This window comes from Pelophylax lessonae, assembly GCF_965119305.1.
Source record: "Pelophylax lessonae genome assembly, chromosome: 6".
NCBI lineage: Eukaryota > Metazoa > Chordata > Amphibia > Anura > Ranidae > Pelophylax > Pelophylax lessonae.
The window spans coordinates 978,938-1,000,253 of record NC_138773.1 but is presented as its reverse complement, the minus strand read 5'-3'; the positions used below and the strand labels follow the sequence as shown (position 1 = coordinate 1,000,253).

At 58.8% G+C, this 21,316-nt stretch overlaps 2 protein-coding genes across 2 annotated transcripts in view; one reads left to right on the top strand and one right to left on the bottom strand.

Annotated features, from left to right (window-relative positions):
• The window catches only part of LOC309557755 (uncharacterized protein), a gene marked incomplete at both ends in the record, with an annotated part of 13,259 nt that extends 12,011 nt beyond the window's left edge, over positions 1 to 1,248 (bottom strand). The window contains one exon of the mRNA XM_082260522.1: positions 1,222 to 1,248. Within this exon, the coding sequence (XP_082116648.1) occupies positions 1,222 to 1,248 (27 nt within the window). The remainder of the gene's footprint in view (positions 1 to 1,221) is intronic.
• PUS3 (pseudouridine synthase 3) overlaps positions 1 to 21,316 on the top strand; it is a 48,780-nt gene that overhangs the window by 2,140 nt on the left and 25,324 nt on the right. Inside the window, exons 2-4 of the mRNA XM_082260956.1 lie at positions 2,389 to 2,765; positions 7,262 to 7,770; positions 19,423 to 19,613. Of these exons, the coding sequence (XP_082117082.1) occupies positions 2,391 to 2,765; positions 7,262 to 7,770; positions 19,423 to 19,613 (1,075 nt within the window). The 5' untranslated portion in view covers positions 2,389 to 2,390. The remainder of the gene's footprint in view (positions 1 to 2,388; positions 2,766 to 7,261; positions 7,771 to 19,422; positions 19,614 to 21,316) is intronic.

Below are 21,316 nucleotides of genomic sequence, written 5' to 3'. Positions count from 1 at the left end.
CTCCCTGTATCCCAAATCCTCCAATACCATCCCCCCTCCTCCTCCCTGTACCCCAAATCCTCCAATACCATCCCCCCTCCTCCCTGTACCCCAAATCCTCCAATACCATCCCCCTCCTCCTCCCTGTACCCCAAATCCTCCAATACCATCCCCCTCCTCCTCCCTGTACCCCAAATCCTCCAATACCATCCCCCCTCCTCCTCCCTGTACCCCAAATCCTCCAATACCATCCCCCCTCCTCCTCCCTGTACCCCAAATCCTCCAATACCATCCCCCCTCCTCCCCTGTACCCCAAATCCTCCAATACCATCCCCCCTCCTCCTCCCTGTACCCCAAATCCTCCAATACCATCCCCCCTCCTCCTCCCTGTACCCCAAATCCTCCAATACCATCCCCCCTCCTCCTCCCTGTACCCCAAATCCTCCAATACCATCCCCCCTCCTCCTCCCTGTACCCCAAATCCTCCAATACCATCCCCCCTCCTCCTCCCTGTACCCCAAATCCTCCAATACCATCCCCCCTCCCCTCTCCCTGTACCCCAAATCCTCCAATACCATCCCCCCTCCTCCTCCCTGTACCCCAAATCCTCCAATACCATCCCCCCTCCTCCTCCCTGTACCCCAAATCCTCCAATACCATCCCCCCTCCTCCTCCCTGTACCCCAAATCCTCCAATACCATCCCCCCTCCTCCTCCCTGTACCCCAAATCCTCCAATACCATCCCCCCTCCTCCTCCCTGTACCCCAAATCCTCCAATACCATCCCCCCTCCTCCTCCCTGTACCCCAAATCCTCCAATACCATCCCCCCTTCTCCTCCCTGTACCCCAAATCCTCCAATACCATCCCCCCTCCTCCTCCCTGTACCCCAAATCCTCCAATACCATCCCCCCTCCTCCTCCCTGTACCCCAAATCCTCCAATACCATCCCCCCTCCTCCTCCCTGTACCCCAAATCCTCCAATACCATCCCCCCTCCTCCTCCCTGTACCCCAAATCCTCCAATACCATCCCCCTCCTCCTCCCTGTACCCCAAATCCTCCAATACCATCCCCCCTCCTCCTCCCTGTACCCCAAATCCTCCAATACCATCCCCCCTCCTCCTCCCTGTACCCCAAATCCTCCAATACCATCCCCCCTCCTCCCTGTACCCCAAATCCTCCAATACCATCCCCCCTCCTCCTCCCTGTACCCCAAATCCTCCAATACCATCCCCCCCCTCACCTCCCCCTGCAAACCTTCCAATACCATCCCCCCTCCTCCCCCCTGTACCCCAAATCCTCCAATACCATCCCCCCTCCGACCTCCCTGTACCCCAAATCCTCCAATACCATCCCCCCTCCTCCCTGTACCCCAAATCCTCCAATACCATCCCTCCTCCTCCTCCCTGTACCCCAAATCTTCCAATACCATCCCCCCTCCTCCTCCTCCCTGTACCCCAAATCCTCCAATACCATCCCCCCTCCTCCTCCCTGTACCCCAAATCCTCCAATACCATCCCCCCTCCTCCTCCCTGTACCCCAAATCCTCCAATACCATCCCCCCTCCTCCTCCCTGTACCCCAAATCTTCCAATACCATCCCCCCTCCTCCTCCCTGTACCCCAAATCCTCCAATACCATCCCCCCTCCTCCTCCCTGTACCCCAAATCCTCCAATACCATCCCCCCTCCTCCTCCCTGTACCCCAAATCCTCCAATACCATCCCCCCTCCTCCTCCCTGTACCCCAAATCCTCCAATACCATCCCCCCTCCTCCTCCCTGTACCCCAAATCCTCCAATACCATCCCCCCTCCTCCTCCCTGTACCCCAAATCTTCCAATACCATCCCCCCTCCTCCTCCCTGTACCCCAAATCCTCCAATACCATCCCCCCTCCTCCTCCCTGTACCCCAAATCCTCCAATACCATCCCCCCTCCTCCTCCCTGTACCCCAAATCCTCCAATACCATCCCCCCTCCTCCTCCCTGTACCCCAAATCCTCCAATACCATCCCCCCTCATCCTCCCTGTACCCCAAATCCTCCAATACCATCCCCCCTTCTCCTCCCTGTACCCCAAATCCCCCAATACCATCCCCCCTCCTCCTCCCTGTACCCCAAATCCCCCAATACCATCCCCCCTTCTCCTCCCTGTACCCCAAATCCTCCAATACCATCCCCCCTTCTCCTCCCTGTACCCCAAATCCTCCAATACCATCCCTCCCCTCCTCCTCCCTGTACCCCAAATCCCCCAATACCATCCCCCCTCCTCCTCCCTGTACCCCAAATCCTCCAATACCATCCCCCCTCCTCCTCCCTGTATGGCAGGTGATTGTACCTGGGGGGGGGGGAGGGTGTGGCGGATGATTGTACCCCAGATATTTCTTACTGACCCTCCCCCGCTCTCTTTCCAGTCATGTCTGCAGAGGAGGAGGTCGTCTCCTTAAAGGAGAAGGTGCGACAGTTGGAGGCGGAGCTTCGTCGTCTGGAGGAAGTGTCCTCAGCGGGGAGTGTAGGGGGCGGAGTCCAATCACGGAAGGGTGGTCAGCAGGCCAGGCAGCGGCCGCAGCGCCCCTTTGATTTCTCCGCCCACCCTAAGAGGCACGTGGCACTGCGGCTGGCGTACCTCGGCTGGAACTACCAAGGCTTCGCCAGCCAGGAGAACACCAGGAACACGGTGGAGGAGGTCGTCTTCAACGCCCTGACCAAGACCCGGCTGGTGGAGAACCGAAACTCCTCCAACTACCACCGCTGTGGGAGGACCGACCGGGGGGTCAGTGCGCTGGGACAGGTGAGGGCGGATCCTCCACAGATGGGGGAGGGGGGACCATCCGAGTGGGGTACTGACACCCTTTGCCCCTCCCCAGGTGATCTCCTTGGACCCGCGTTGGTCCTCCTTGGGGAAGCCCCCCGTCCGCTATGCTCAGATGTTGAACCGGGTCCTTCCTCCGGATATCCGGGTGTTGGGTTGGGGGTGTTGGGGTTGGGTGGGGGGGGGTTATTATCTATGTACTGACACCCTTTGCCCCTCCCCAGGTGATCTCCTTGGACCTGCGTTGGTCCTCCTCAGGGAAGCCCCCCGTCCGCTATGCTCAGATGTTGAACCGGGTCCTTCCTCCGGATATCCGGGTGTTGGGGTTGGGTGGGGGGGTAATTATCTATGTACTGACACCCTTTTCCCCTCCCCAGGTGATCTCCTTGGACCTGCGTTGGTCCTCCTCGGGGAAGCCCCCCGTCCGCTATGCTCAGATGTTGAACCGGGTCCTTCCTCCGGATATCCGGGTGTTGGGTTGGGGGGGTTGGGGTTGGGTGGGGGGGGTAATTATCTATGTACTGACACCCTTTGCCCCTCCCCAGGTGATCTCCTTGGACCTGCGTTGGTCCTCCTCAGGGAAGCCCCCCGTCCGCTATGCTCAGATGTTGAACCCGGTCCTTCCTCCGTATATCCGGGTGTTGGGTTGGGGGTGTTGGGGGTGGGGGGGGGTAATTATCTATGTACTGACACCCTTTGCCCCTCCCCAGGTGATCTCCTTGGACCTGCGTTGGTCCTCCTCAGGGAAGCCCCCCGTCCGCTATGCTCAGATGTTGAACCGGGTCCTTCCTCCGGATATCCGGGTGTTGGGTTGGGGGTGTTGGGGGTGGGGGGGGTAATTATCTATGTACTGACACCCTTTGCCCCTCCCCAGGTGATCTCCTTGGACCTGCGTTGGTCCTCCTCGGGGAAGCCCCCCGTGCGCTATGCTCAGATGTTGAACCGGGTCCTTCCTCCGGATATCCGGGTGTTGGGTTGGGGGGGTTGGGGGTGTTTTGGTTGGGTGGGGGGGTAATTATCTATGTACTGACACCCTTTACCCCTCCCCAGGTGATCTCCTTGGACCTGCGTTGGTCCTCCTCGGGGAAGCCCCCCGTGCGCTATGCTCAGATGTTGAACCGGGTCCTTCCTCCGGATATCCGGGTGTTGGGTTGGGGGTGTTGGGGGTGGGGGGGGTAATTATCTATGTACTGACACCCTTTGCCCCTCCCCAGGTGATCTCCTTGGACCTGCGTTGGTCCTCCTCAGGGAAGCCCCCCGTCCGCTATGCTCAGATGTTGAACCGGGTCCTTCCTCCGGATATCCGGGTGTTGGGTTGGGGTTGGGTGGGGGGGGGGGTAATTATCTATGTACTGACACCCTTTGCCCCTCCCCAGGTGATCTCCTTGGACCCGCGTTGGTCCTCCTCGGGGAAGCCCCCCGTCCGCTATGCTCAGATGTTGAACCGGGTGTTGGGTTGGGGGTGTTGGGGTTGGGTGGGGGGGGTTATTATCTATGTACTGACACCCTTTGCCCCTCCCCAGGTGATCTCCTTGGACCTGCGTTGGTCCTCCTCGGGGAAGCCCCCCGTCCGCTATGCTCAGATGTTGAACCGGGTGTTGGGTTGGGGGTGTTGGGGTTGGGGTTGGGTGGGGGGGGGTAATTATCTATGTACTGACACCCTTTGCCCATCCCCAGGTGATCTCCTTGGACCTGCGTTGGTCCTCCTCGGGGAAGCCCCCCGTCTGCTATGCTCAGATGTTGAACCGGGTGTTGGGTTGGGGGTGTTGGGGTTGGGTGGGGGGGGGGTTATTATCTATGTACTGACACCCTTTGCCCCTCCCCAGGTGATCTCCTTCGACCTGCGTTGGTCCTCCTCTGGGAAGCCCCCCGTCCGCTATGCTCCGATGTTGAACTGGGTCCTTCCTCCGGATATCCGGGTGTTGGGTTGGGGGTGTTGGGGTTGGGGGGGGTAATTATCTATGTACTGACACCCTTTGCCCCTCCCCAGGTGATCTCCTTGGACCCGCGTTGGTCCTCCTCGGGGAAGCCCCCCGTCCGCTATGCTCAGATGTTGAACCGGGTCCTTCCTCCGGATATCCGGGTGTTGGGTTGGGGGTGTTGGGGTTGGGTGGGGGGGGGTTATTATCTATGTACTGACACCCTTTTCCCCTCCCCAGGTGATCTCCTTGGACCCGCGTTGGTCCTCCTCGGGGAAGCCCCCCGTCCGCTATGCTCAGATGTTGAACCGGTCCTTCCTCCGGATATCCGGGTGTTGGGTTGGGGGTGTTAGGGTTGGGGGGGGTTAATTATCTATGTACTGACACCCTTTTCCCCTCCCCAGGTGATCTCCTTGGACCTGCGTTGGTCCTCCTCGGGGAAGCCCCCCGTCCGCTATGCTCAGATGTTGAACCGGGTCCTTCCTCCGGATATCCGGGTGTTGGGTTGGGGGGGTTGGGGTTGGGTGGGGGGGGTAATTATCTATGTACTGACACCCTTTGCCCCTCCCCAGGTGATCTCCTTGGACCTGCGTTGGTCCTCCTCGGGGAAACCCCCCGTCCGCTATGCTCAGATGTTGAACCGGGTCCTTCCTCCGGATATCCGGGTGTTGGGTTGGGGGTGTTGGGGTTGGGTGGGGGGGTAATTATCTATGTACTGACACCCTTTTCCCCTCCCCAGGTGATCTCCTTGGACCTGCGTTGGTCCTCCTCGGGGAAGCCCCCCGTCCGCTATGCTCAGATGTTGAACCGGGTCCTTCCTCCGGATATCCGGGTGTTGGGTTGGGGGGGTTGGGGTTGGGTGGGGGGGGGTAATTATCTATGTACTGACACCCTTTGCCCCTCCCCAGGTGATCTCCTTGGACCTGCGTTGGTCCTCCTCGGGGAAACCCCCCGTCCGCTATGCTCAGATGTTGAACCGGGTCCTTCCTCCGGATATCCGGGTGTTGGGTTGGGGGTGTTGGGGTTGGGTGGGGGGGTAATTATCTATGTACTGACACCCTTTTCCCCTCCCCAGGTGACCTCCTTGGACCTGCGTTGGTCCTCCTCAGGGAAGCCCCCCGTCCGCTATGCTCAGATGTTGAACCCGGTCCTTCCTCCGGATACCCGGGTGTTGGGTTGGGGGGGTTGGGGGTGTTTTGGTTGGGTGGGGGGGGGTAATTATCTATGTACTGACACCCTTTGCCCCTCCCCAGGTGATCTCCTTGGACCTGCGTTGGTCCTCCTCGAGGAAGCCCCCCGTGCGCTATGCTCAGATGTTGAACCGGGTCCTTCCTCCGGATATCCGGGTGTTGGGTTGGGGGTGTTGGGGGTGGGGGGGGTAATTATCTATGTACTGACACCCTTTGCCCCTCCCCAGGTGATCTCCTTGGACCTGCGTTGGTCCTCCTCAGGGAAGCCCCCCGTCCGCTATGCTCAGATGTTGAACCGGGTCCTTCCTCCGGATATCCGGGTGTTGGGTTGGGGGTTTTAGGGTTGGGGGGGGGTAATTATCTATGTACTGACACCCTTTGCCCATCCCCAGGTGATCTCCTTGGACCTGCGTTGGTCCTTCTCTGGGAAGCCCCCCGTCCGCTATGCTCAGATGTTGAACTGGGTCCTTCCTCCGGATATCCGGGTGTTGGGTTGGGGGTTTTAGGGTTGGGGGGGGGTAATTATCTATGTACTGACCCCCTTTGCCCCTCCCCAGGTGATCTCCTTGGACCTGCGTTGGTCCTCCTCGGGGAAGCCCCCCCGTCCGCTATGCTCAGATGTTGAACCGGGTCCTTCCTCCGGGTGTTGGGTTGGGGGTGTTGGGTTTGGGCTGGGGGGGTAATTATCTATGTACTGACACCCTTTGCCCCTCCCCAGGTGATCTCCTTGGACCTGCGTTGGTCCTCCTCAGGGAAGCCCCCCGTCCGCTATGCTCAGATGTTGAACCGGGTCCTTCCTCCGGATATCCGGGTGTTGGGGTTGGGGGGGGGTAATTATCTATGTACTGACACTCTTTGCCCCTCCCCAGGTGATCTCCTTGGACCTGCGTTGGTCCTCCTCGGGGAAGCCCCCCGTGCGCTATGCTCAGATGTTGAACCGGGTCCTTCCTCCGGATATCCGGGTGTTGGGTTGGGGGTGTTGGGGGTGGGGGGGGGTAATTATCTATGTACTGACACCCTTTGCCCCTCCCCAGGTGATCTCCTTGGACCTGCGTTGGTCCTCCTCGGGGAAGCCCCCCGTCCGCTATGCTCAGATGTTGAACCGGGTCCTTCCTCCGGATATCCGGGTGTTGGGTTGGGGGTGTTGGGGGTGGGGGGGGGGTAATTATCTATGTACTGACACCCTTTGCCCCTCCCCAGGTGATCTCCTTGGACCTGCGTTGCTCCTCCTCGGGGAAGCCCCCCGTCCGCTATGCTCAGATGTTGAACCGGGTCCTTCCTCCGGATATCCGGGTGTTGGGTTGGGGGTGTTGGGGGTGGGGGGGGGGTAATTATCTATGTACTGACACCCTTTGCCCCTCCCCAGGTGATCTCCTTGGACCTGCGTTGCTCCTCCTCGGGGAAGCCCCCCGTCCGCTATGCTCAGATGTTGAACCGGGTCCTTCCTCCGGATATCCGGGTGTTGGGTTGGGCCGCTGTTCCCTCCACCTTCAGCGCACGGTTCAGTTGCCGCTCCCGGACGTACCGCTACTTGTTTCCTCGCGCTCGGCTGGATGTGGACGCCATGGACCGCGCCGCTCGCATGTTGGAGGGGACTCGCGACTTTCGCAACCTCTGCAAGATGGACGTAGCCAATGGGGTGGTGACTTTCATCCGCACGGTACTTAGCGCAAGGGTGGAGCCTGTTCCTGAACTCCCCGGGGAGGACGGCCCCTTCCGACTCTACCATCTACAGATCACAGGACTGGCCTTCCTCTACCACCAGGTGCGGTGCATTATGGGAGTCCTCTTCCTGATTGGACAGGGCAAGGAGGAGCCAGAGGTCATCAAAGAACTTCTAAATGTGGAGAAGAATCCGTGCAAGCCTCAGTACAAGTGAGATGGGAGGAGCTAGAGCATGAGGGGGAGAGGTCAGATGTATGGGTACAAGAGTGGGGCTGTGCTATGATAATGGGTACACGGGTAGGGGGCGGTATAGAGGTGGGGTAGGGGGCGGTATAGAGGTGGGGTAGGGGGCGGTATGGAGGTGGGGTAGGGGGCGGTGTGGAGGTGGGGTAGGGGGCGGTATAGAGGTGGGGTAGGGGGCAGTATAGAGGTGGGGTAGGGGGCGGTGTGGAGGTGGGGTAGGGGGCGGTGTAGAGGTAAGGTAGGGGGCGGTGTAGAGGTGGGGTAGGGGGCGGTGTGGAGGTGGAGTATGGGGCGGTATAGAGGTGAGGTAGGGTGCGGTTTAGAGGTGGGGTAGGGGGCGGTGTAGAGGTGGGGTAGGGGGCGGTGTAGAGGTGGGGTAGGGGGCGGTGTAGAGGTGGGGTAGGGGGCGGTGTAGAGGTGGAGTAGGGGGCGGTGTAGAGGTGGAGTAGGGGGCGGTTTAGAGGTGGGGTAGGGGGCGGTATAGAGGTAAGGTAGGGGGCGGTATAGAGGTGAGGTAGGGGGCGGTATAGAGGTGGGGTAGGGGGCGGTATAGAGGTGGGGTAGGGGGCGGTATAGAGGTAAGGTAGAGGGCGGTATAGAGGTGGGGTAGGGGGCGGTGTAGAGGTGGGGTAGGGGGCGGTGTAGAGGTGAGGTAGGGGGCGGTATAGAGGTGGGGTAGGGGGCGGTATAGAGGTGGGGTAGGGGGCGGTGTAGAGGTAACGTAGGGGGCGGTATAGAGGTGGGGTAGGGGGAGGTATAGAGGTGGGGTAGGGGGCGGTGTGGAGGTGGGGTAGGGGGCGGTATAGAGGTGGGGTAGGGGGAGGTATAGAGGTGGGGTAGGGGGCGGTATAGAGTTAAGGTAGGGGGCGGTATAGAGGTGGGGTAGGGGGAGGTATAGAGGTGGGGTAGGGGGCGGTATAGAGGTAAGGTAGGGGGTGGTATAGAGGTGGGGTAGGGGGCGGTATAGAGGTGGGGTAGGGGGCGGTATAGAGGTGGGGTAAGGGGCGGTATAGAGGTAAGGTAGGGGGCGGTATAGAGGTGAGGTAGGGGGCGGTATAGAGGTGGGGTAGGTAGACCTCACCCTTTATCCTCTTGTAGTTTGGTGGTGGAATTCCCGTTGGTCCTCTGATTGTCAGTTTGATGAGGTGGATTGGGTGAGTGAGAAGAGTTGGGGGGTAGGAGGAGCATGGTGGTAGGTATGGGTGCAGGGGGTGGGGCTGTGGAGGTAGGAGGAGTATGGTGGTAGGTATAGGTGCAGGGGGTGGGGCTGTGGAGGTAGGAGGAGTATGGTGGTAGGTATGGGTGCAGGGGGTGGGGCTGTGGAGGTAGGAGGAGTATGGTGGTAGGTATGGGTGCAGGGGGTGGGGCTGTGGAGGTAGGTGGAGTATGGGGGTAGGTATAGGTGCAGGGGGTGGGGCTGTGGAGGTAGGAGTAGTATGGTGGTAGGTATGGGTTCAGGGGGTGGGGCTGTGGAGGTAGGAGGAGTATGGTGGTAGGTATGGGTGCAGGGGGTGGGGCTGTGGAGGTAGGTGGAGTATGGTGGTAGGTATGGGTGCAGGGGGTGGGGCTGTGGAGGTAGGTGGAGTATGGTGGTAGGTATGGGTGCAGGGGGTGGGGCTGTGGAGGGAGGAGTATGGTGGTAGGTATGGGTTCAGGGGGTGGGGCTGTGGAGGTAGGAGGAGTATGGTGGTAGGTATGGGTGCAGGGGGTGGGGCTGTGGAGGTAGGTGGAGTATGGTTGTAGGTATGGGTGCAGGGGGTGGGGCTGTGGAGGTAGGAGGAGTATGGTGGTAGGTATGGGTGCAGGGGGTGGGGCTGTGGAGGTAGGTGGAGTATGGTGGTAGGTATGGGTGCAGGGGGTGGGGCTGTGGAGGGAGGAGTATGGTGGTAGGTATGGGTTCAGGGGGTGGGGCTGTGGAGGTAGGAGGAGTATGGTGGTAGGTATGGGTGCAGGGGGTGGGGCTGTGGAGGTAGGTGGAGTATGGTTGTAGGTATGGGTGCAGGGGGTGGGGCTGTGGAGGTAGGAGGAGTATGGTGGTAGGTATAGGTGCAGGGGGTGGGGCTGTGGAGGTAGGTGGAGTATGGTTGTAGGTATGGGTGCAGGGGGTGGGGCTGTGGAGGTAGGAGGAGTATGGTGGTAGGTATGGGTGCAGGGGGTGGGGCTGTGGAGGGAGGAGTATGGTGGTAGGTATGGGTGCAGGGGGTGGGGCTGTGGAGGTAGGAGGAGTATGGTGGTAGGTATGGGTGCAGGGGGTGGGGCTGTGGAGGTAGGAGGAGTATGGTGGTAGGTATGGGTGCAGGGGGTGGGGCTGTGGAGGTAGGAGGAGTATGGTGGTAGGTATGGGTGCAGGGGGTGGGGCTGTGGAGGTAGGAGGAGTATGGTGGTAGGTATGGGTGCAGGGGGTGGGGCTGTGGAGGTAGGTGGAGTATGGTGGTAGGTATGGGTGCAGGGGGTGGGGCTGTGGAGGTAGGAGTATGGTAGGTATGGGTGCAGGGGGTGGGGCTGTGGAGGTAGGAGGAGTATGGTGGTAGGTATAGGTGCAGGGGGTGGGGCTGTGGAGGTAGGTGGAGTATGGTGGTAGGTATGGGTGCAGGGGGTGGGGCTGTGGAGGTAGGAGGACTATGGTGGTAGGTATAGGTGCAGGGGGTGGGGCTGTGGAGGTAGGAGGAGTATGGTGGTAGGTATGGGTGCAGGGGGTGGGGCTGTGGAGGTAGGAGGAGTATGGTGGTAGGTATAGGTGCAGGGGGTGGGGCTGTGGAGGTAGGTGGAGTATGGTGGTAGGTATGGGTGAAGGGGGTGGGGCTGTGGAGGTAGGAGGAGTATGGAGGTAGGTATGGGTGAAGGGGGTGGGGCTGTGGAGGTAGGAGGAGTATGGTGGTAGGTATAGGTGCAGGGGGTGGGGCTGTGGAGGTAGGTGGAGTATGGTGGTAGGTATGGGTGAAGGGGGTGGGGCTGTGGAGGTAGGAGGAGTATGGTGGTAGGTATGGGTGCAGGGGGTGGGGCTGTGGAGGTAGGTGGAGTATGGTGGTAGGTATGGGTGCAGGGGGTGGGGCTGTGGAGGTAGGTGGAGTATGGTGGTAGGTATGGGTGCAGGGGGTGGGGCTGTGGAGGTAGGTGGAGTATGGTGGTAGGTATGGGTGCAGGGGGTGGGGCTGTGGAGGGAGGAGGAGTATGGTGGTAGGTATGGGTGCAGGGGGTGGGGCTGTGGAGGTAGGTGGAGTATGGTGGTAGGTATGGGTGCAGGGGGTGGGGCTGTGGAGGTAGGAGGAGTATGGTGGTAGGTATGGGTGCAGGGGGTGGGGCTGTGGAGGTAGGAGGAGTATGGTGGTAGGTATGGGTGCAGGGGGTGGGGCTGTGGAGGGAGGAGTATGGTGGTAGGTATGGGTGCAGGGGGTGGGGCTGTGGAGGTAGGAGGAGTATGGTGGTAGGTTTGGGTGCAGGGGGTGGGGCTGTGGAGGTAGGAGGAGTATGGTGGTAGGTATGGGTGCAGGGGGTGGGGCTGTGGAGGTAGGAGGAGTATGGTGGTAGGTATGGGTGCAGGGGGTGGGGCTGTGGAGGGAGGAGTATGGTGGTAGGTATGGGTGCAGGGGGTGGGGCTGTGGAGGTAGGAGGAGTATGGTGGTAGGTATGGGTGCAGGGGGTGGGGCTGTGGAGGTAGGAGGAGTATGGTGGTAGGTATGGGTGCAGGGGGTGGGGCTGTGGAGGTAGGAGGAGTATGGTGGTAGGTATGGGTGCAGGGGGTGGGGCTGTGGAGGTAGGAGGAGTATGGTGGTAGGTATGGGTGCAGGGGGTGGGGCTGTGGAGGTAGGAGGAGTATGGTGGTAGGTATAGGTGCAGGGGGTGGGGCTGTGGAGGTAGGTGGAGTATGGTGGTAGGTATGGGTGCAGGGGGTGGGGCTGTGGAGGTAGGAGGACTATGGTGGTAGGTATAGGTGCAGGGGTGGGGCTGTGGAGGTAGGAGGAGTATGGTGGTAGGTATGGGTGAAGGGGGTGGGGCTGTGGAGGTAGGAGGAGTATGGAGGTAGGTATGGGTGAAGGGGGTGGGGCTGTGGAGGTAGGAGGAGTATGGTGGTAGGTATAGGTGCAGGGGGTGGGGCTGTGGAGGTAGGTGGAGTATGGTGGTAGGTATGGGTGCAGGGGGTGGGGCTGTGGAGGTAGGAGGACTATGGTGGTAGGTATAGGTGCAGGGGGTGGGGCTGTGGAGGTAGGAGGAGTATGGTGGTAGGTATGGGTGAAGGGGGTGGGGCTGTGGAGGTAGGAGGAGTATGGAGGTAGGTATGGGTGAAGGGGGTGGGGCTGTGGAGGTAGGAGGAGTATGGTGGTAGGTATGGGTGCAGGGGGTGGGGCTGTGGAGGTAGGAGTATGGTAGGTATGGGTGCAGGGGGTGGGGCTGTGGAGGTAGGAGGAGTATGGTGGTAGGTATAGGTGCAGGGGGTGGGGCTGTGGAGGTAGGTGGAGTATGGTGGTAGGTATGGGTGCAGGGGGTGGGGCTGTGGAGGTAGGAGTATGGTAGGTATGGGTGCAGGGGGTGGGGCTGTGGAGGTAGGAGGAGTATGGTGGTAGGTATAGGTGCAGGGGGTGGGGCTGTGGAGGTAGGTGGAGTATGGTGGTAGGTATGGGTGCAGGGGGTGGGGCTGTGGAGGTAGGAGGACTATGGTGGTAGGTATAGGTGCAGGGGGTGGGGCTGTGGAGGTAGGAGGAGTATGGTGGTAGGTATGGGTGCAGGGGGTGGGGCTGTGGAGGTAGGAGGAGTATGGTGGTAGGTATAGGTGCAGGGGGTGGGGCTGTGGAGGTAGGTGGAGTATGGTGGTAGGTATGGGTGAAGGGGGTGGGGCTGTGGAGGTAGGAGGAGTATGGAGGTAGGTATGGGTGAAGGGGGTGGGGCTGTGGAGGTAGGAGGAGTATGGTGGTAGGTATAGGTGCAGGGGGTGGGGCTGTGGAGGTAGGTGGAGTATGGTGGTAGGTATGGGTGAAGGGGGTGGGGCTGTGGAGGTAGGAGGAGTATGGTGGTAGGTATGGGTGCAGGGGGTGGGGCTGTGGAGGTAGGTGGAGTATGGTGGTAGGTATGGGTGCAGGGGGTGGGGCTGTGGAGGTAGGTGGAGTATGGTGGTAGGTATGGGTGCAGGGGGTGGGGCTGTGGAGGTAGGTGGAGTATGGTGGTAGGTATGGGTGCAGGGGGTGGGGCTGTGGAGGGAGGAGTATGGTGGTAGGTATGGGTTCAGGGGGTGGGGCTGTGGAGGTAGGAGGAGTATGGTGGTAGGTATGGGTGCAGGGGGTGGGGCTGTGGAGGTAGGTGGAGTATGGTGGTAGGTATGGGTGCAGGGGGTGGGGCTGTGGAGGTAGGAGGAGTATGGTGGTAGGTATGGGTGCAGGGGGTGGGGCTGTGGAGGTAGGAGGAGTATGGTGGTAGGTATGGGTGCAGGGGGTGGGGCTGTGGAGGGAGGAGTATGGTGGTAGGTATGGGTGCAGGGGGTGGGGCTGTGGAGGTAGGAGGAGTATGGTGGTAGGTTTGGGTGCAGGGGGTGGGGCTGTGGAGGTAGGAGGAGTATGGTGGTAGGTATGGGTGCAGGGGGTGGGGCTGTGGAGGTAGGAGGAGTATGGTGGTAGGTATGGGTGCAGGGGGTGGGGCTGTGGAGGGAGGAGTATGGTGGTAGGTATGGGTGCAGGGGGTGGGGCTGTGGAGGTAGGAGGAGTATGGTGGTAGGTATGGGTGCAGGGGGTGGGGCTGTGGAGGTAGGAGGAGTATGGTGGTAGGTATGGGTGCAGGGGGTGGGGCTGTGGAGGTAGGAGGAGTATGGTGGTAGGTATGGGTGCAGGGGGTGGGGCTGTGGAGGTAGGAGGAGTATGGTGGTAGGTATGGGTGCAGGGGGTGGGGCTGTGGAGGTAGGAGGAGTATGGTGGTAGGTATAGGTGCAGGGGGTGGGGCTGTGGAGGTAGGTGGAGTATGGTGGTAGGTATGGGTGCAGGGGGTGGGGCTGTGGAGGTAGGAGGACTATGGTGGTAGGTATAGGTGCAGGGGGTGGGGCTGTGGAGGTAGGAGGAGTATGGTGGTAGGTATGGGTGAAGGGGGTGGGGCTGTGGAGGTAGGAGGAGTATGGAGGTAGGTATGGGTGAAGGGGGTGGGGCTGTGGAGGTAGGAGGAGTATGGTGGTAGGTATAGGTGCAGGGGGTGGGGCTGTGGAGGTAGGTGGAGTATGGTGGTAGGTATGGGTGCAGGGGGTGGGGCTGTGGAGGTAGGAGGACTATGGTGGTAGGTATAGGTGCAGGGGGTGGGGCTGTGGAGGTAGGAGGAGTATGGTGGTAGGTATGGGTGAAGGGGGTGGGGCTGTGGAGGTAGGAGGAGTATGGAGGTAGGTATGGGTGAAGGGGGTGGGGCTGTGGAGGTAGGAGGAGTATGGTGGTAGGTATGGGTGCAGGGGGTGGGGCTGTGGAGGTAGGAGTATGGTAGGTATGGGTGCAGGGGGTGGGGCTGTGGAGGTAGGAGGAGTATGGTGGTAGGTATAGGTGCAGGGGGTGGGGCTGTGGAGGTAGGTGGAGTATGGAGGTAGGTATGGGTGAAGGGGGTGGGGCTGTGGAGGTAGGAGGAGTATGGTGGTAGGTATGGGTGCAGGGGGTGGGGCTGTGGAGGTAGGAGGAGTATGGAGGTAGGTATGGGTGAAGGGGGTGGGGCTGTGGAGGTAGGAGGAGTATGGTGGTAGGTATAGGTGCAGGGGGTGGGGCTGTGGAGGTAGGTGGAGTATGGTGGTAGGTATGGGTGAAGGGGGTGGGGCTGTGGAGGTAGGAGGACTATGGTGGTAGGTATGGGTGCAGGGGGTGGGGCTGTGGAGGTAGGAGGACTATGGTGGTAGGTATAGGTGCAGGGGATGGGGCTGTGGAGGTAGGAGGAGTATGGGGGTAATTATAGGTGCAGGAAGTGGGGCTGTGGATGTGGGAGGAGTTGGGTAGGTATGGATGTAGATGGTGGAGGTGGGAGGAGTCCGATGGCTTCGGTAACACCCCTTATCCTCTCGTAGTATGGCGGTGGAATACCCGTTGGTCCTCTGATTGCCAGTTCAATGGGGTAGATTGGGTCAGTAAGAAGGGTTGGCGGTAGGTAGGAGGAGTATAGTGGTAGGTATGGGTGCAGAAGGTGTGGCTGTGGAGGTGGGTGGAGTCAGGTGGCCTTGGTAACCCCCTTTATCCTCCCCCAAGTATGGCGGTGGAATACCCGTTGGCCCTCTGACTGGCAGTTGGGTGGGTGGATTGGGTGAGTTAAAAGGGTTAAAGGTAGGAGGAGTATGGTGGTAGGTATGGGTGCAGGGGGTGGGGCTGTGGAGGTAGGAGGAGTATGGTGGTAGGTATGGGTGCAGGGGGTGGGGCTGTGGAGGTAGGAGGAGTATGGTGGTAGGTATGGGTGCAGGGGATGGGGCTGTGGAGGTAGGAGGAGTCTGGTAGGTATGGGTGAAGGTGAGTGAGAAGGGTTGGAGGTAGGAGGGGTATGGGTGCAGGGGGTGTGGCTGAGGAGGTGGGAGGAGTCTGGTAGGTATGGGTGAAGGTGAGTGAGAAGGGTTGGAGGTAGGGGGAGTATGAGGCTGTGGAGGTAGGAGGGGTATGGAGGTAGGTATGGGTGCAGGGGGTGGGGCTGTGGAGGTAGGTGGAGTATGGTGGTAGGTATGGGTGCAGGGGGTGGGGCTGTGGAGGTAGGTGGAGTATGGTGGTAGGTATGGGTGCAGGGGGTGGGGCTGTGGAGGTAGGAGGAGTATGGTGGTAGGTATGGGTGCAGGGGGTGGGGCTTTACAGGTAGGAGGAGTATGGTGGTAGGTATGGGTGCAGGGGGTGGGGTTGTGGAGTATGGTGGTAGGTATGGGTGCAGGGGGTGTGGCTGTGGAGGTGGGAGGAGTCTGGTAGGTATGGGTGAAGGTGAGTGAGAAGGGTTGGAGGTAGGAGGGGTATGGGTGCAGGGGGTGTGGCTGAGGAGGTGGGAGGAGTCTGGTAGGTATGGGTGAAGGTGAGTGAGAAGGGTTGGAGGTAGGGGGAGTATGAGGCTGTGGAGGTAGGAGGGGTATGGAGGTAGGTATAGGTGCAGGGGGTGGGGCTGTGGAGGTAGGTGGAGTATGGTGGTAGGTATGGGTGCAGGGGGTGGGGCTGTGGAGGTAGGAGGAGTATGGTGGTAGGTATGGGTGCAGGGGGTGGGGCTTTACAGGTAGGAGGGGTATGGAGGTAGGTATGGGTGAAGGGGGTGGGGCTGTGGAGGTAGGAGGAGTATAGTGGTAGGTATGGGTGCAGGGGGTGGGGCTTTACAGGTAGGAGGGGTATGGAGGTAGGTATGGGTGAAGGGGGTGGGGTTGTGGAGGTAGGAGGAGTATAGTGGTAGGTATGGGTGCAGGGGGTGGGGCTGTGGAGGTAGGAGGGGTATGGAGGTAGGTATGGGTGAAGGGGGTGGGGCTGTGGAGGTAGGAGGAGTATAGTGGTAGGTATGGGTGCAGGGGGTGGGGCTGAGGAGGTGGGAGGAGTCTGGTAGGTATGTGTTGTATTGGCAGTTAATATACTCTTGATGCACAAATAACCCTTTGCACTATAATTGCACTTTTTGATATTAATATTCGCCTAGTGCAATCCATCCCGTTGTGGTAATAAGCAGAGGTCTCAGCTCTGTGTATGAGGTAACGGAGCGCTCCCCATCCCCAGTAATACACACAGACGGGGCAATAACTGCCTCAGACAGGGAGCTCCATTTATTTATGAGACAAAGGGACAATCAGCAGGAAGTGATGACTATACCACATCAGCCAATCAGTTCCTAATGTACAGTCACATGACACAAGTTACATAGAATCAGCCAATGACACACTTGTGTACATTGAAGTATACAATAGAAGGGGGAGTACACGATGGTGAATGAGCAGAACAGAGTGCACAGCTTCCCGCCTAACACTACACAATGACACCAGCGTGTAGAACCGTGATCACTGCTCTGATAAAACCCGTGCATGTATTCCCACCACTACTACTACTACTACTACTACGGGGGTGACTTCCATTTAGCAAAGCTCAGAGGACAATTCCTAATAGGATTAGACTTCTCTTCCCATAGATGTGAGGCTATCTGCAGGGAAAGAGCCATGCTGTTTCCACTATGGTGATCAGGCACAGTAGAAAGACATGAGCGTGTATCCCTTCATAGAGGCAGATAGATATCAGAATGATATTGACTCCGCTCCACAATACACATAGATCTATACCGGTAGCCAGACCTGCGCCTGCAGTGCTCGCTGGTGGAGATGTCTATGTAGAGTGAACCCGTCTACACATCTAAGGGAAGGATCTCACTGTCAGTAGTCTTTCCTCAATGTCGGTTCCCCCGCACTCCCTCTAATGAGCGTATTACAAGCAACCCGACAACAGGAGCCAGAATGACAATCTAAATAAAACATCCCGAGAAATGTCCACACTAATCCTAATAAAAATTCCACAACAGGGTGCAGGGGGTGGGGCTGTGGAGGTGGGAGGAGTATGGTGGTAGGTATGGGTGCAGGGGGTGGGGCTGTGGAGGTAGGAGGAGTATGGTGGTAGGTATGGGTGCAGGGGGTGGGGCTGTGGAGGTAGGAGGAGTATGGTGGTAGGTATGGGTGCAGGGGGTGGGGCTGTGGAGGTAGGAGGAGTATGGTGGTAGGTATGGGTGCAGAGGGTGGGGCTGTGGAGGTAGGAGGAGTATGGTGGTATGTATGGGGGTGGGGCTGTGGAGGTGGGAGGAGTCTGGTGGTAGGTATGGGTGCAGGGGGTGGGGCTGTGGAGGTAGGAGGAGTATGGTGGTAGGTATGGGTGCAGGGGGTGGGGCTGTGGAGGTAGGAGGAGTATGGTGGTATGTATGGGTGTAGGGGGTGGGGCTGTGGAGGTGGGAGGAGTCTGGTGGTAGGTATGGGTGCAGGGTGGGGCTTTACAGGTAGGAGGGGTATGGAGGTAGGTATGGGTGAAGGGGGTGGGGTTGTGGAGGTAGGAGGAGTATAGTGGTAGGTATGAGTGCAGGGGGTGGGGCTGTGGAGGTAGGAGGAGTATAGTGGTAGGTATGGGTGCAGGGGGTGGGGCTGAGGAGGTGGGAGGAGTCTGGTAGGTATGTGTTGTATTGGCAGTTAATATACTCTTGATGCACAAATAACCCTTTGCACTATAATTGCACTTTTTGATATTAATATTCGCCTAGTGCAATCCATCCCGTTGTGGTAATAAGCAGAGGTCTCAGCTCTGTGTATGAGGTAACGGAGCGCTCCCCATCCCCAGTAATACACACAGACGGGGCAATAACTGCCTCAGACAGGGAGCTCCATTTATTTATGAGACAAAGGGACAATCAGCAGGAAGTGATGACTATACCACATCAGCCAATCAGTTCCTAATGTACAGTCACATGACACAAGTTACATAGAATCAGCCAATGACACACTTGTGTACATTGAAGTATACAATAGAAGGGGGAGTACACGATGGTGAATGAGCAGAACAGAGTGCACAGCTTCCCGCCTAACACTACACAATGACACCAGCGTGTAGAACCGTGATCACTGCTCTGATAAAACCCGTGCATGTATTCCCACCACTACTACTACTACTACTACTACGGGGGTGACTTCCATTTAGCAAAGCTCAGAGGACAATTCCTAATAGGATTAGACTTCTCTTCCCATAGATGTGAGGCTATCTGCAGGGAAAGAGCCATGCGGTTTCCACTATGGTGATCAGGCACAGTAGAAAGACATGAGCGTGTATCCCTTCATAGAGGCAGATAGATAACAGAATGATATTGACTCCGCTCCACAATACACATAGATCTATACCGGTAGCCAGACCTGCGCCTGCAGTGCTCGCTGGTGGAGATGTCTATATAGAGTGAACCCGTCTACACATCTAAGGGCAGGATCTCACTGGCAGTAGTCTTTCCTCAATGTCGGTTCCCCCGTACTCCCTCTAATGAGAGTATTACAAGCAACCCGACAACAGGAGCCAGAATGACAATCTAAATAAAACACATCCTGAAAAATGTCCACACTAATCCTAATAAAAATTCCACAACAGGGTGCAGGGGGTGGGGCTGTGGAGGTGGGAGGAGTATGGTGGTAGGTATGGGTCCAGGGGGTGGGGCTGTGGAGGTAGGAGGAGTATGGTGGTAGGTATGGGTGCAGGGGGTGGGGCTGTGGAGGTAGGAGGGGTATGGAGGTAGGTATGGGTCCAGGGGGTGGGGCTGTGGAGGTGGGAGGAGTATGGTGGTAGGTATGGGTGCAGGGGGTGGGGCTGTGGAGGTAGGAGGAGTATGGTGGTAGGTATGGGTCCAGGGGGTGGGGCTGTGGAGGTAGGAGGAGTATGGTGGTAGGTATGGGTGCAGGGGGTGGGGCTGTGGAGGTGGGAGGAGTATGGTGGTAGGTATGGGTGCAGGGGGTGGGGCTGTGGAGGTAGGAGGAGTCTGGTGGTAGGTATGGGTGCAGGGGGTGGGGCTGTGGAGGTAGGAGGAGTATGGTGGTATGTATGGGTGCAGGGGGTGGGGCTGTGGAGGTAGGAGGAGTATGGTGGTATGTATGGGTGCAGGGGGTGGGGCTGTGGAGGTGGGAGGAGTCTGGTGGCTTCGGTAACCCCCTTTGTCCTCTCGTAGTATGGCGGTGGAATTCCCGTTGGTCCTCTATGACTGTCAGTTCGATGAGGTGGATTGGGTGAGTGAGAAGGACGTTCATACAATCACAATCTCACATCTACAACGTATGTGGACACAGGAAGCTGTGAAGACGCAGATCCTGCGAATGGCGCTGCAGAGTCTGGACTCGGTGCCGGTTGCTATGGATTCAGGTAATTTTACACGAGGTGTGGTAATGCATGCCATCTAGATTCTGGCTTCTCTATGGAAAGGATTATAGAAATTATTCCCAGATATTTCCTGTAGCTCCTCCCCTGCGATCTCTGAATTTCCTCACACTGGAGCATGAACGTCGCTCAGCCCCTCCCACTGCGCAATGCTGAGGGGAAGAGCAGGCTTAGCTCCTCCAGATTCTGGGGTCAGATCTTAAATCTTGGGCAGGGTCCCAGACTGGGATAGGGAGTTCCAGAGGATAAGAGAGCCTTTGGAGAAATCCCGGAAGGTGGAGCAGAGTAGGGGGGGGGGTACAGAGGAGGAGGTCCTGTGAGGGGGTGTGTGATATTGGAGAAGGATAGTCTCTCAGCTCGTACTACCTAAACTGATTACAAGGAAGGAAGTGGGGAGGAGGAAGAGGCAAGAGCCGCAGGAGTGGAGGAGAAGAATGAAGGAGGAGGGGATGCCATGGAGGAGGAGGGAGAAGGAGGCCATGGAGGAGGAGGGCAAAGGATGCCATGGAGTAGGAGGGCGAAGGATGCCATGAAGGAGAAGGAGGCCATGGAGGAGGAGGGCGAAGGATGCCATGAAGGAGGAGGAGGCCATGGAGGAGGAGGGCGGCGAAGGATGCCATGAAGGAGGAGGGAGAAGGAGGCCATGAAGGAGGAGGGAGAAGGAGGCCATGGAGGAGGAGGGAGAAGGAGGCCATGAAGGAGGAGGGAGAAGGAGGCCATGGAGGAGGAGGGAGAAGGAGGCCATGAAGGAGGAGGGAGAAGGAGGCCATGAAGAGGAGGGAGAAGGAGGCCATGGAGGAGGAGGGAGAAGGAGGCCATGGAGGAGGAGGGAGAAGGAGGCCATGGAGGAGGAGGGAGAAGGAGGCCATGGAGGAGGAGGGAGAAGGATGCCATGAAGGAGGAGGGAGAAGGAGGCCATGGAGGAGGGAGAAGGAGGCCATGAAGGAGGAGGGAGAAGGAAGGATGTCATGGAGGAGGAGGGAGAAGGAGGCCATGAAGGAGGAGGGAGAAGGAGGCCATGGAGGAGGAGGGAGAAGGATGCCATGGAGGAGGAGGGAGAAGGAGGCCATGAAGGAGGAGGGAGAAGGAGGCCATGGAGGAGGAGGGCAAAGGATGCCATGGAGGAGGAGGGCGAAGGATGCCATGAAGGAGGAGGGAGAAGGAGGCCATGAAGAGGAGGGAGAAGGAGGCCATGAAGGAGGAGGGAGAAGGAGGCCATGGAGGAGGAGGGAGAAGGAGGCCATGAAGAGGAGGGAGAAGGAGGCCATGAAGAGGAGGGAGAAGGAGGCCATGGAGGAGGAGGGAGAAGGAGGCCATGGAGGAGGAGGGAGAAGGAGGCCATGAAGGAGGAGGGAGAAGGAGGCCATGAAGAGGAGGGAGAAGGAGGCCATGAAGAGGAGGGAGAAGGAGGCCATGAAGAGGAGGGAGAAGGAGGCCATGGAGGAGGAGGGAGAAGGAGGCCATGAAGGAGGAGGGAGGAGGCCATGGAGGAGGAGGATGAAGGAGGAGGGAGAAGGAGGCCATGAAGGAGGAGGGAGAAGGAGGCCATGAAGGAGGAGGGAGAAGGATGCCATGAAGGAGGAGGGAGAAGGAGGCCATGAAGAGGAGGGAGAAGGAGGCCATGAAGGAGGAGGGAGAAGGATGCCATGAAGGAGGAGGGAGAAGGAGGCCATGGAGGAGGAGGGAGA